This window comes from Symphodus melops, assembly GCF_947650265.1.
Source record: "Symphodus melops genome assembly, chromosome: 15".
Lineage (NCBI taxonomy): Eukaryota > Metazoa > Chordata > Actinopteri > Labriformes > Labridae > Symphodus > Symphodus melops.
In genome coordinates, this window is record NC_136705.1 from 15,411,132 (window position 1) to 15,425,857 (window position 14,726).

Genomic DNA, 14,726 nt, shown 5'->3' on the forward strand with positions numbered 1-14,726 from the left:
AATTTCCCAACGATCTTACATGAACAGTTGCAAAAAGCTTATACAACCCCTGTACAGACCTTTACACATATACTTGATAGTCACTTGACAGGTAACTCCAGTACCAGCAAACAGACTGTTTTAAGTAAGAGTGAATTACTGGATTACCGACTGAGTGACAGAGAGTATTCAGAGACACACAAGCTTACTGAAAATGAACGAACAAAGAGAATGACATTTCTTAATTCATCAGGAATGAATCAACTTAAGGTCATTCAACATATATCATAAAATATGGAGAGCTAGCCTGAGGACGTGTGTTGCTCAAGTAGCACATCATAATGCATAAACTAAACAAAGATGAGAAATAACTGTATTTAAAGTTGACCATTTCAAACACAGAAAAACGAGAATTTGAAATTATTGACCACACAGTAGACTAAAAAAAAAGTGATTTCTAAAAAGTTGACATTCATATTAACTGTGTTAAACAATTGTGTCATGTGTCTTAACCCGCCTTACAAACACAGAAAGCAGACAATACAGAAAGTAGTCAAACCAAACAACAATGACCTGATTTTCTTGATCAATGTGTATCAAACATATGGGATATACATGTACTGATGCTCCAACTGATGTGTTATATGCTTTCTCAAATTATTTGGCTCCCTCTAGTGGTGATCATACACGTATCAGAGGGACTAGGTAATATATCAGATTATTACAGAAATGTAAAAGAAACTGCTGAATATCCTGATAAAATGAACATCAAGTCAATTGAGCTGTTGTATAAAGTATCTATAGACTCACACATCTAAATAAGAAAACTGAATAAGTGCTCTCATTCTATACACTAAAAAGCAAAAACATCAGTGTAGAAGAAAAAACATGAATTATGCCCAATGGTCCCTTAACATGTGTTGAATGCATTATATGTAGGATTGATCTCCAAACAGGATCTTCTCCCTCCCTACCGTGTTAATTTATTGAGGTGAAAAAGTGTGATCTTTTCATGAAGAGGTCTGCAGATTCTTAACTGACTAAATAAGTACTGCATTCAAAACCTCCTAATGTGCGAGTCTATAAAATCAGTCATCATGATGCAGAAAGATAGTCCATATTGTTATGTGTTTGAATGTATTCTTCAGATACTTTACTATGTGGTACTTTGTATGAATCCAACAATGTATAATATTCTGTGAGACTGTAAGACTGTAAGCAACAGAACTTTCTTTAACTTCAATGAAACACTGCTTTGTTGTATTAGAAAAGTTAACATTGAAAACTGCAGGATTTGGAGATAAGCAAACACAACTTTCTCTGACCTTTGAATGTAGTCGAAGTAAAGATTTGCATTGAATATAAACATTTAAGTGAACTACAAAAACCTCTAAATTCTTCTTGAATCACCGTCTTAACCATTCACGAAGCACTCTTAGTTTTGTCCTGCAGGGGGCAGCAGTTCTCTGACATGCGCAGACCAGCTCTGGTTCTCTACATTGTTTATTTCCTTAGCTTCAAAGCTAGTAAATAACACATTATCCATGCGTTCATCTCGTTGGTTTATTCACTCTAATTGAAAAGTTTTCTTAAAATGTCTCCTCGGTCTCTTCTCAGGACATTTGTAGACGAGCGTCTGACAGCTGCTGCCGAGGAAATATTTCAGGTTTTCGAAGGAGCAATATCCAAGTATGAAGAGGAAGCATCCAGCTCAAAGCAGGAGATTGAACGTCTCAGATGTCTGCTACTGGAGATTGAGTCGAACCAGAACAAAGGTATACTTTTGTTTTTATTATTATGATTATGATTATGATTAGTATAACATAATAACTTTAAGAAAAATTGTGAAGGTCAACAGGTATATGAAAAAATTTAGAGTAATACAATTCTTTTTCAGAAGCCTGGCAATCGAAGATTTATTCATTGAAAAAATAATTGTCAAATGATGACAATACTTTTGTCTTTTTTTACATGTGCCTCAAGGGAGACCTCATGATAGACTTTGATTAAGGATATATAGCATCACTTTATTTCCCCCCAGATCAACCATAACTGTAAAGGAAAGATTACACTCACAAACACAATCTATCAGGGGTCAACATGTAGATTAGGTTCTCCTTAAGTTTTATTTCAATAAATTAAAGACTTCTCAAAATAAATGTAATTGAAATTCAACTTCACTCAAATGTTGTTTATATATCTCAATGATGAGTCAATGATGGACATCTTTAGAAAATGTTGAGATGACTTGTTCCCAAAAAATATGAAATCTTGAATATGTAAGTATAACCTAAATTGTTGTTTGGAAAAAAGGACCACAGCTAAAACAGTTGTTTAAATGATTACTTACACATCATGTATAGAGGACTTATATACTATTTAATATTTTAACTTTTTTTCCTCATATATATATCTATATATATATTTTTTTTTTTTGTAGGATGCAAAAGTTCAGAGTCTTTTCTCTTATTTCCAGATCACTCACAGTTGTCAATCAATAATGAAGAACTTTCCCCTGAATCACATAACTGCGAGCAGGAGCCAAACCTCAGCGTGTGTCAGAAGGACCCAGAGCCTCCACACATTAAAGAGGAAGAGAAAGAAACCTGGGCCAGTGGGCTACAAGGAGAACAGCCATACCTCGCTTCTTCATCAACTTGGGAGACAAATGAGCAGCTGGACATAAAGTCAACTTCACAACATCACAATCAAAACAAGGAAAGTGAGCAGTTTCTGGAGCGTCAAGCAACTAAAACTATAAACGTAATGATACCTCTCCCCTCAATTCTGTCCTCTCAAACTCTGATCAGAAATGGAAGAGTCCAAGATGGTAGGGAGGGAGAAGATCCAACTGCAAGATCAAAGTCAAACCAAACACAGACAGACCAAAGTCAGAGGTCATTTACGTCTTCAAAAGACTCAACAAATTTATCTGATGTTAATTCAATTTCAAATGACTCTCATTTGTGTGATAAACCTTTTTCCTCCCATCATGACTTGTTAAATCATGCTTGTCTTGTGAATTCTAAGGACAAAGGTGTCCCCTGTGTTGTATGTGGACAGAGCTTTGAGTCCACTGAAAGCCTTAATGTGCACCTCAAATCACACAAGGGCACAAAATGTTGTCATGTTTGTGGTAAACACTGCAACAACAGGACCGCTCTTACAGACCACATGGCCAGCCACGCAGGGGTGAAACTGCATCGCTGCCACGTGTGTGGGAAAGAATGCAGCAGGAAAGGAGACTTAAAGATACACATGAGGTTTCACACGGGTGAGAAGCCTTATTACTGCTCTTTTTGTGGTAAAAGTTTCACCCACAGTGGACATCTGAGGAAGCACATGAGAAGCCACACCGGAGAGAGACCTCATCAGTGTGACATCTGCGGCAGAGGCTTCTTACAGAGAGTACACCTGAAAGTCCACCTAGGGACTCACGCTCCGAAATGTTAACTTCTTCATACGAATGGATCTTTATTTATTTATTCAAAGTCCTCAGCTTTTAATGTTATAAAGAGACAGTGTGCTCGAAGAAACATTCAAATGCTTCAAAACTTCAGTGATGCCACATGAAGTGTAAAAAATAGTAACCCCTAGTTTTTTATTCAAACTGTATTTTGAAGTGTTTCTCTTATTTCTGGACTTCAGTTGGTTACATTTCACCTCGAGGTCTCGAAGCAGTCCTGTTGCCTTTGGATCTAGCTTGAAGTTGGTTACAGTTCATGTTTTTTTGGCTGTTTGTCTAAGTTGTTGGTTTTTGATTTACTGACTGTGAATGTTTAATTAATTAATTAATTTAAAGAAATAAAGTATATAAAACTGCAGCTATTGCATTAACATTTGGCAGGAGGAGAAATGGGCCAACATGAAAACACACCAGTGCTAATATTAATGTAATGAACTAATGTAAAGTACTTTTGTACAATTTTGTCGAGAACAATAAATTGTCATTTTACAAAACCATACAGTCGTCCGTCCATAAAGTGTCTTCAAGGAAACCCCACGGGACTTGTCACAGTTGTACATTTATAAGGATTTTGATCAGTGTTTTTCTGGTCTCGAGGAACATGCTTCACCAGAAGGTGGCACTGCAGGAGCGTTTATTTTATCTGGTAAGTCAGCGATTGCTCTACGGTTCACTAAAAGGTTTAGGTAAAATGATCAACGCAAAAGAAGAGACTATTTGGACTTTGTTATAATCTAATTGTTAAAAAGTGTTTATTAGTTATTGACAGTGTGCACCATTGTTATCAGAAGTTTTCCCACAGTGTTCATAATCTGAGCATTAGAAGTTCAAGGACAGCCATGGGAAGAGCGTTCTAAATGTTCCTTTTCAAAAAAAAGTTACTTATTCAATGTATCTTCAATGTTTTTGACTACGCGATGTTAAGCCGTTGTTGGTCAACGTTTCTGTGGGAGAAGGTCCAGTATCTACTCTATATTTGTTATCATTTCTCATGTATCTTCTTGTTCAAGGGCCATTCATCCATGACTTTTTGGTCTCAGAAAAGGACCATAAAGCTCCACTTGGATCGTTCCCAGGTGGCCTGGAAACCTCTCACAGAACAGAAGCTCAGGCAGGAATTTCTGTGTTTGGGAAGCTGCTTTGGGCAATTCAGGTTTAAGATTGTGAAGCTAAAGTGCTAATCAGGCCACAGTGACCCTCAAGCCTTAAACCAACTACTCTAATCTGGTTATGTAACATTCCCCCCCCACAAAAAAAAGAATAAAACACACACACACTTAGCAGTAACCCCTAGATCCTTGGGAAAAGTTTCCCACATGTTTGCTCATGTCTGGCCACTGGAGGTTTAAGCTCCTAAATCTAATCAGATGGTTTGAATCATATATACAATGGCCTAAAGTAGCTGCTTGCTTATTGTACTGTGTGTTCTTTGCATGTACTTGCAGTCGTTGTTGATCCAGACAATTAATATTCGAGAATTTTCCCGCCTTACTTTTCTGTAGAAAATGAGGGCAAGAGGTTAATCTTCAGTGAAGTTATGTTATGTGAAACATACTCAGGGAACCTGGAGGATTTTAATTATGTGGGTCAGGTTGTCGCATATAGATTTAGCAGAAGAGCGGTTACATCTGCAGTTTTCTGCATGTGAAAGTGAAATATTGCACCCACACACTGATACCAAGAACTTCCCTGGCACTAAACAATCATCAGGAATTCATCTGACCCTCAGTTGCACAACTAGGTCATTGAGTTGCTCCAGCTGGTGAAGTCTCCATACAGCACTGAGAATTTGGAGGGAGAAGCCAAAATCTACACCTAGGTGTGGTCGGAGTTGGTCCAGTTGGAGTTTCTGGTACAAAGGAGATGAACGGGGGAGGTCTGATGGACTCATCCTCTTGGGGTTATGGTTTGATGTGGAGGAGGACAACAAACATCTGGTAGATATCCTCTTTAAAAGCCCAACACACACATATACGAACACACCAACAAGTTAGGGATCTGCAGAATTGTTGTTTTTTCTGGGTTCGTACACACATTTATTTAATGTTGAAGGTGATGGGGGGGAGAAAAGTGCAGGAAAAATGTGCAGTGATAACAGCTATTTGGAGAGATACTCAAATTCTTGCTTTGCAGTCCATCTTATCACATTACTGCAGTTGATAGATCCATGACTTAAATCCAGAACGATTTACTTCTCTGGACGCAGACCAGTGGATACATTTGCTGTATTGTTGCTGATCTCAGTGTAGACATCAAGCTGGATCTGATGTGCATTGAAAAGCTATTTAAAGCAGAGAAAGAGGAAAGGCTCTGCTGTTGTTGCTTGAAAGATTTCCAAAAGGCTTGTGTCCTCACACTTGTCCATCACAGATCTGATGATTGGATCACATGCTGCCTCACTCTTTGTTTCCTAGTACAATATTTAAACATCTTCTTAACTTAAAGATTTTGAAGCAATCTCACATTCTCTTCCTTGTATAATAGCTTTTTCTGGCAGGTTGTCAAACAGTCACAAGTTAAGATGCTAGATACTCTTATCTTTCTGTCTATCCTTTGGGTGCCTCCATTATAGGCAAAGAAAAAAAAAAGTAAAAAGCTGATATAATAAACCAGGCATTAAATCCAACAAAGCATGAAGAGAAACATGGCATGATGGGCAATTGTGACAACATAATTGGCAACAGAAATAAGAAAAGAAATACCATTCACCAATACCAATAAGAAGTTAAGAAATACCATTTTTCTTAAAAATGGTATTTCTTAACTTCTTATTTCTGTTGCCAATTATGTTGTCACAATTGCATGTTTCTTGTCAAGACAGCAAAACAAGCAATTAGCCTTTGACTCTGTCAGAAAGGCCAGAGCAGACTTCACATGCTAAGGAGACTCAGGGGGCTCAGTGGGTAGAGGCATTGTCTCTCAACCGGAAGGTCGAGGGTTCGATCCCGAGCTCCTGCCGATATGTCCATGGGCAAGACACTTAACCCTGAATTGCTCCTCTGCTCTGTCAGGGTGTATGCAGTTCGCTGCTCCTAATTGCCCCACGGAGATAAATAGAGTTTTGAAAACAGAAGACAAAAAAAGGTCCATCGGAGTGCAGGGACCTTTTACAAATCTGTGGTGGCATCAGCTATCCTGTACGGAGTGTTCTGCTGGAGAAGCAGCATCACGGCTGCAGACAGGAACAGACTACACAAACTGGTGAAGAAGGCCAGCTCTGTCCTGCAGCTGCTCTCTGGACACTGTGGAGGTGGTGGGAAACAGGAGTATGATGGTAAAGCTATCATCCCTGATGAAGAACGTTTCCCAACCCCTGCATGGTATGTATCAGCACTGGGCAGCTCTTTCGGCGATAGTCTTTTTGCAGACCACAGTCTCTGAAGAAGAGATACCAGGTCCTTCCTTCCTGCTGCAGTCAGACTGTTTAACCAATCCCCGTAGATCACAAAACACACCAGACAATTCACTCCTACCTTGTCCAATAATAATACTAGCCGATGTTATCAAACTATCTTGTGCAATAACATGTTCCACTTTGTGCACTGTGTGCATGATAGTGTTCTTACAATGACATATTTGGACTAAATATTGATAAAACTGCAGCTCCCAGCTGATCTAAGTTTTTTACATTTCTTATTCTATTTAATTGTGCACTGTGTTTCGTTTGCTGGCAATCCTTGTTCTTTGCTGCTGTAACTGCTGTAATAATTACAGGAGCATCTTATCTTATTCACAGCTATTTGAGATCATGGTGCATGCACTCTTTAGGAACCTATAGCTACAGCGGCTATACGTTCTGTCTTGTTACATATCTTGCTCCTTAGATATATTGCAAATGTATCTGATTAACTGGTAGAAGTGGTGCTACAGAGCCTGTGAGTAGTTATGAATAAAGGCATTTGTAGGACATGACCTAGAACCAGACTTCATATTCTGATGCTTGTAAAGGATTAAAAACTACTGATTTATTTGTTTAAAAAAAAAGAAAAAAGAAAAAAAGAAAATCCAGATCAAATGCTGCACTGACTGCTATTTGTCTGAATCTGGACCAGTCACAGACCCCCACCCTCCTGCCTCCCCCCCTGCAGCCTGTCTCTGGGTGCCAGCTGCATAAATGCGCTGCAGCGTTGAGTTGAGTTTTGCTGCTGTGTGAGACGAGACACGAATGAATACATGAACGGTGTCGCCTACGAACCGACGTCCTGCTCCTGTGAGGGCATCGCAGGCCGGTTGTGTGTGGGTAAGTCTGCGATCCTCTTGCGAGACACAAAGTACAGGACGGTATACACAGACATGCTGACACAGCCTTCCCAAAATACCTCCAGCCTGTGAGGGGGCGGGAGGGGTGTATGGGACGGCAACGCGAGGTACACGTTGCCATTATCTGCTTGGCAACTCGGAAGGCTAAATGCAGGTGTTTTGGTTTGCTCTCGATTCTGTAAAGCTTCAGGAGAAACGGTGACCAGGTAAAATGTTGAAAAAATCGCAGTGCGCTGCTTGGACGTGACAAGGCAGTGCTGAACGTGCGCCAGGTGATCTGCTCAGCTGTCCTTGATATGTGATATCAGACACTACATGTTTTATAGTCTATATTAAGCTCTGCAGCATGCATGTTGAGATAGCTGCAGAGGAAGTTGAAAGCTGAACTCTCTTTGGTCTCAGTTGCTTTATGCCAGAGGTTGACACTTGTAAACAGTCTGAGTTTAGGTATCACAACAGGAGACAGTGTGAGAATATAGTTCCTCCTCACACACTCACAACAGGGGGCAGCATGAAAGAGCTCCAAGGATAAACCCCACAGAGCTTAAAACCACTACTGTATCATTTAAAAATTTGGTATACTTCGTTTTCACATAGAGTGACGTCCATTTCTTCCTGCTCTGCAACACAATGTTGTTGGTTTGAATCATTTCAGATGCAGCTTGATTATTTGTTTAATAACCAAAGGCTTTGAGAAAGCTGCTATTCTCATTGACAAGCGTTTCTCTCAACAACAGTGTGCCGTGCCTTACATGTAAAGAGGAGACTTAAAATACTCAGCACTGGCCTAACAAACTGATGAAAGTTCTCAAATAAAAGCTGATAATCATGTGGTTGGTCATACATTAAATAAATGACACCTCTCCTCATCGGTTTATTGATTTAAGATATCATTTAAATAAGGCAGCAGCAGATCTACTAAATGTTACTTCATTATTATCATTTACTTTTGACTATAACAGTTGTTTAAACAAATCCTTCCCAAATGTCTCACGTTTTATATGTAGATCAGCAGAGGCAGAGATATCTGTTACTCTCTTCTATGGACAAACTTTAGCATAACATATACAATGGATATTGTAAATAACCATGGATTTCAGTTCTTTCCTTGTAAAGCACTTTGAAGCAAGACAGCGTTTCTCCTGCTGGTCTTATAATTCAGTGCTGCCTTAACATGTACCCAGTTGAAGTGTATCTTTATGCAGATCTCTCAATCACCGGATCTGTTAACAGGTTAGGACTGTGTCCTTAGAAGACTCAACATCTATAGTTAGAAATCTACACATGGGTAACACCACACAAATATGCAGTGGTGTAATGTGACGCAAAACCAGGTGACCAAGATCATCAAAAGCGTCATTGTGTTTACAACCACATGCCCTCTAGCACACAAGGTCATGATGAGTCAGGGAGATTACTGAGGGCAAAGCAAGGCCTAGAGAGTATTAAAGAGCAGAGTATAGACTGATCTACTGTTGATCGTTTTTTAAATAATGTAATGAATCATTGACTATAAATTATAAATTAAATTATTAACTAAGTCAATAGCAAACCTTTACACTATTTGACTGTCAGACCAAAAGAGTCCCAAGACTCAAAGCTATATGGAAATAAATATTAAAAAAAATCTGGGAATGGTTGTGTGCAAACATTAGCTGTTGTCTTACTCCGGCTTATGATGATTTTCACTCTTTATTGTCTTTTCAGTCACTCATCTATCAAGAAACAGGGAAAAACTGGTTACAACATTGTATGTCAAGCCAAAGTAAATGGCCCCAATTTCAATATGGTGAATTCTTTGTTTCTTAAAATTCAATTCCAAACAGCCCCAGCTTAACTTTATTATCTGTAAATAGTCAATGTTGGCATGTCAACATGCTTCACTAAGAAGGCAAATGTGGAACAAGCAATAGAAAACAGGTGTTTGAGGGGAATAAACATGAGAGTAGGTATTTACCAAAACTATATATATATATATATATACACACACACACACACACACACACACACACACACACACACACACACACACACTCACACACACTTGAATGATGCAATCATGAAAATGACTCAAACCATGACAATGGTAGGGATTGACTTGCTAAATGTTAGCATGTTAGCATTGGCATGGTCATTATGAAGATGTAAGCATTTTGTTATTAGCATTTTGTCATCTGTCAGATAAAGATTTGAAGCATCATGTCGTCTCACATAAATTGATCAAGGCCAAGAGATGAAGGAAGGAGAAGGTTGAATAAAGATGGCAGAAGGTGAACTTAAAAATCCCTCAGGTAAAATATTTGAGCATATTTGCTCAGAAAATAGGTCTTTCAGGTCACTGTAGTTTAAACACACTGGAATGTGGTCTCATTAACTCTCCGAGAATAAATAAGCTCAGGATTGTTTTTATATCTTCAACTAAATATCTTATACATTACGAACACACACACACACACACACACACACACACACACACACACACACACACACACACACACAAGCTTGTTTTGTTTAAAGGAGGAAAATTAGGGTCAATCAGATTCTTATCAACCCATTTCTGTATTAATCAGGCATACTACAATGCTTTATTTCACAAAGAAAGAATGTACCCACAATGTTTCTGCATGAATACTGAGAAGTTAGAAGAACTTTGTTTTTTCTTATCAGGGAATGAGATTACATAAATTCCTCATGCTGGTTTAGGGAAACGCCTTGGAATAATGTCAAACATATGTTTGACATTTAAATTGTCCATTTACATTTGAACAAAGTCATTTTCAGCCATTTGTGCTCCCCAAAGTTAAATAAATAGATTAGATTAAAAAGCTTTTAAACACCTCAAAACACTTAGTCTCTCTAAGTCAGGGTGACCATATACCAAAGTGTTCATATGAAGAGCCTCAAATCTCATATGTAGAGTAAACAGTTCTACACTTGAGGGGATAATGAAGAGATCTCTTAATCTTGTCGACATTTATTGCAAATTTCAGCTTAGACCAATGAAGGAAAATGTCTTTATTTCTACAAAGTAAACTTACTAAGGCCAAGGGAAGATCATAGTCATAAAAAGGGCAAACTTTAATAGAGATATGATCATGTATCACCAACCTTCACCTTTACTATTTGCAGTGCCACATGACATATTATTGTTAGGGGAAATATTAATTTTGCAGTTGCTGACAGGTTTGTTGTGTTGTTGAAATGTTGACAGCTCAGCATATTATTTCTGCCAAGACATCTGCCCTTCAGTTCTACAACTCACTCTGTGGGTAAAACCTCAGACTTGGACAAAATAGAACAACTTAAACATATTAGTAAGGGATAAAAGATAGCTTGTCTTTGTAAACGAGCAGGCAGGAATGAAAAAGCAGATACGCTAAAATCAAAGGAAGTCATATTCATCCAGAATCCAAGGAGAGTAAATGTGCATGCAAATGATTGGAGAATGGAAGTTGGCAAAAGTCAGACTTATTGAAGCCAGTGGATAAATATTGCAGCACCCTTCACAAATCCTGCAGGTTTTCACTCTGTATTCCAGGGAAGAAATCATCTACACAAGTAGACATTTGCACACCTTCTTGAGGTCTGTGGTTTTGTTGATTGTGGCAACATTGCCCAACCTGGCGAGACTATTAGTTTTTCTCAAGATGACCACAACTTCTGCTAAACTGAGTTAGCGAAATTGAGCCAGCACATGACAGTCCACCATGTTAAATGTGTGCTTAGAAGTGAAGCAGAAAACAAAACAGATAAACAAAAAAAAGAAAAGAAAAATAAATCAAAAATAATAAAGTTGTTAGAATCGTGACAATTTTCCCCTAAAAATTAAGATTAGATCCTTGTAAAGATGAAAGCTGACAAGAAAATGGAGAAACGCAAACACTAATAATAATCTGCCCTCAACTTTGCATAATCTGCCCTCAACTTTGCCACTTCTGTTTTGTTACCTGTTTGATTGATTGATTTATTTTTCTATTTCTTTTAGTTCACTTTATTCATGTGTATTTTCATGTAATGTACAGTGTCCTTGAGTGACCTGAAAGGCGCTTCAAATTAAATGAAAAGCATGTTGAGTATCTCTTCTTGTCGTAACCTCCATATAGGTGCATCCAGGCTCTTTACACGCTGCTTTAACTATTAGCGTGGGAAAATGCTGCTGCACGAGTGAGCATGTGATTTCAAACATTTTGTAGGCTATACTTTTAAAGTACATCTCATAAATGGTCACACGTGCTAATATCCTGGTGTTCATTACTACAGGATGTCTGACTAGATTCTGTGGTTTAATTTTTTTTATCAGTTGTTTGGGATTATCCAATCACAGCTTCTGGAAAGATGTTTCATACCTAGCAATGGGGTCAACCACACCTCCTCAATAAGATGAAAGTTTCTGTCCCTTCCTTGCTCAGAGTTTCTCTGAGAATGTTCCTGGTTTCTCTGATGCCATTCAGCTTCATCACATTTGGACAGAGCTACTAGTCAAAATAAAACTCCTTGTGTTGTGTTAGGACTCGGTGTTGTGGAGGTGAAGGTGTGTTGACAATAGCTATTGGTGAAAACTTGCAGTGTTGACGGGGAGCTGTAGAGAAGCTGCCACACATCTGTTTATGGTACATCCTTTGCTTTTTTCCCTGACAATATCACACAAAACAAATAAGTTACATCTAATTTAGAATCAAGTCCACAGTTATTGGGCACCAAAAAAGATGATGATGGTTGAAGTCATTCAAAGTTATGCTACAGTACTCAACAGCGCCACCAGTGGTCAAAATCTCAACTCTGCTTTGTAATTTAAACTAATAAACTTAAAGGATGAATAAACAAAACAGCCACTATCAGCTGATTTACTGAATCACTCTACATAAAGATGCCGATTCAAGAGACATCCTGTTGGCTATTGTTAGGCTGACGCTGTACTGTTTAAATATACCTAGTGTCAGATTTCCTTGAACAAACATAGATTTCAGCTGTCATTCATTATGTGTCCTCTTATGAAGCCATGCAGTAACACATAATAATAATAGATGTTCACTTGTGTTGCTGATCAGACCTCTTGTGTGAAACCAACCTTAAACATCTAAGATTGCTTTAAACATTTTAATTACAAGGAGCAGTATAAATTAATCAGTGCATGGCACTGACTTTCTAAAATGAACATTGGCAGAAAGAATGACACAGAATCCTAAAGTACTTTGTGTACTTGTATAAGTAAGTAAGTATCCCATTCATATCTGCTTTTATAAGATGACTCTGATTAGCTTCATTTTGCTCTCTTTTTCTGACAATCATATAATTAGGATATATGAAACAATGTACCCTAACCCAGAGATGCTCTTAAATGTGGTGACCTTTTTTTTTTTTTTTTTTTGGTGACCCGAGGAACCTTCAGTTTGTGTCAATTTTGAGGTTTCTCCTGGATAAAGCCGAGTCTCTAAATGCTTTGCTGATCTTGTCTACATGTGGGAAATAGTATATCCTGATAAAAGGAAAAACTCATCCTGCTGTCTTAAAAGTCAAATAGTGAGCAGCCCCTAAAACGACAGCCATGCTGCAACCCCTTTCACTTCAACACTACAGAAACAATGTCATTGAATCTCAAGGGGGTACCATTGCTAAATTTAACAGGGGACGGAAAGCTTTAGCTCCTAAAAGTCAATAAAGATATCAGTATACTTATCTTCCCTTGGAAAAATTCAAAAGAATCAAAAACAAAACCAACCTGCCATTCCCAACAATGCACTCGTCAAAGCCAGTTTAAATAATGAAATCAAAGGGAATCCCTTGAGCGACTATAAAGAAGCCCTACCAATTACACTGGCCTTTTATGTTTTAGGGGATCTGATGGCTTCTACAGATTGCATCCAGGGTCCAAAGAGTCAGTCAAGCAAGGAGGAGCAAGTTTGGAAAATAAACCTGGAGCCGTCTCACGCAGCAATACTCAGAGAACAATTGAGTAACTGAGTAATGGATTTTAAATGGGCAAACAGGATGTGGGATGGACATAACCACACCATAGTAATCATTGTTTTGGAAGCACTCCAAAATATTAAACAAAAAAAATAAGACCTTGCACTCAGTTGACTCTGTTTGATTATTTTCCTTTTTTAGGAGTAGAGAACAGGAAGGCTGACTGGCTGTGATAAGAGAAGGATGGGCCAGGATAAGGGCTGATGAAAACATTTTCTATTCCGCGACAAAGACATGAAATCAATGAAAAGCAAATCCATTTGCATTGTCAGGCGCTGACTATATACACAACCAGAAGTACTTCCTCAATTGTTTTAACAGGTGTTGATATGTACACCAAGAAAATATGAATCTGATTGCATTCAAACCCTCACAGATTCATGTGCACTCAAACAGTTTGGCTTTATTTGACACGTGGAGCTCACAATGCAGAACACATCACGGGTGTTGGCGGTATCCTGCATCGACCGTCCTTTGCTCTAATGAACTTGAGTAAGTTGTTGAGCAACCAAGAACATAAAACCAGAGGAATGTTTCTGATTGTCATGGTGGATAAACATTTCAGCAACAAATTATTGGCTGCTTATCTTGGCTTCATTTTGAAAATAGAATCTAAGCCTTTGTTAACATTTAGCACATACCTACTATAGTATTGGTAAATGAGTGCAAAAAACTAGAAGGGTTGACCAGGGATATCTCAGTCAATGAACGTCTAATGATTTAGAGGTGTTTTTGGTGTTAACCATGGCTATAGTAAGGAATGTGAACAACAACCCATCGTAAGTGCAGTATTTTGGAACTGATGCAAAGTTTCACAGTTATTTCTTGTCCTTAAATGCACCACAGGATTGAGAGGAATACAGCAAATGTCTGCATGATCCAGCCTTAAAAGCATTTCAAAATGTATGACCCACTCAAACTGTGATAGGAATTTGGAGGGGCTCTTAAGGTAAAGACCAGAAGGGGTTTGACCCTATAACAGACCTTTTTCTTTGTTTGCCTGTCTTGGTCACTCCTGTCCAAAACCTTAATCCTACAAAATCAAGCCACAACA

General features: G+C 38.4%; 2 protein-coding genes across 2 annotated transcripts in view; both read left to right on the plus strand.

Annotated features, from left to right (window-relative positions):
• The first annotated feature begins 1,419 nt into the window (after positions 1 to 1,419).
• Positions 1,420 to 3,878, plus strand: LOC306836179 (uncharacterized protein). The gene is made up of 2 exons (XM_079363140.1): positions 1,420 to 1,754; positions 2,456 to 3,878. Exons 1-2 carry the CDS (start codon positions 1,574 to 1,576, stop codon positions 3,430 to 3,432), a joined length of 1,158 nt encoding a protein of 385 aa, XP_079219266.1. The 5' UTR covers positions 1,420 to 1,573; the 3' UTR covers positions 3,433 to 3,878.
• Positions 3,879 to 7,559: 3,681 nt separating this feature from the next.
• The window catches only part of LOC306835788 (equilibrative nucleoside transporter 1-like), a 29,452-nt gene continuing 22,285 nt past the window's right edge, over positions 7,560 to 14,726 (plus strand). Inside the window, exon 1 of the mRNA XM_079362525.1 lies at positions 7,560 to 7,685. The gene's annotated coding sequence lies outside the window, so the exon portion shown is untranslated. The remainder of the gene's footprint in view (positions 7,686 to 14,726) is intronic.

Bases quoted from the DNA above. Each gene is read 5' to 3' on its own strand.
- LOC306836179 (XM_079363140.1), top strand. From the start codon at position 1,574: ATGTCTCCTCGGTCTCTTCTCAGGACATTTGTAGACGAGCGTCTGACA. The intron at 1,755-2,455 runs GTATACTTTTGT...TCTTATTTCCAG, and splicing joins TGAGTCGAACCAGAACAAAG to ATCACTCACAGTTGTCAATC.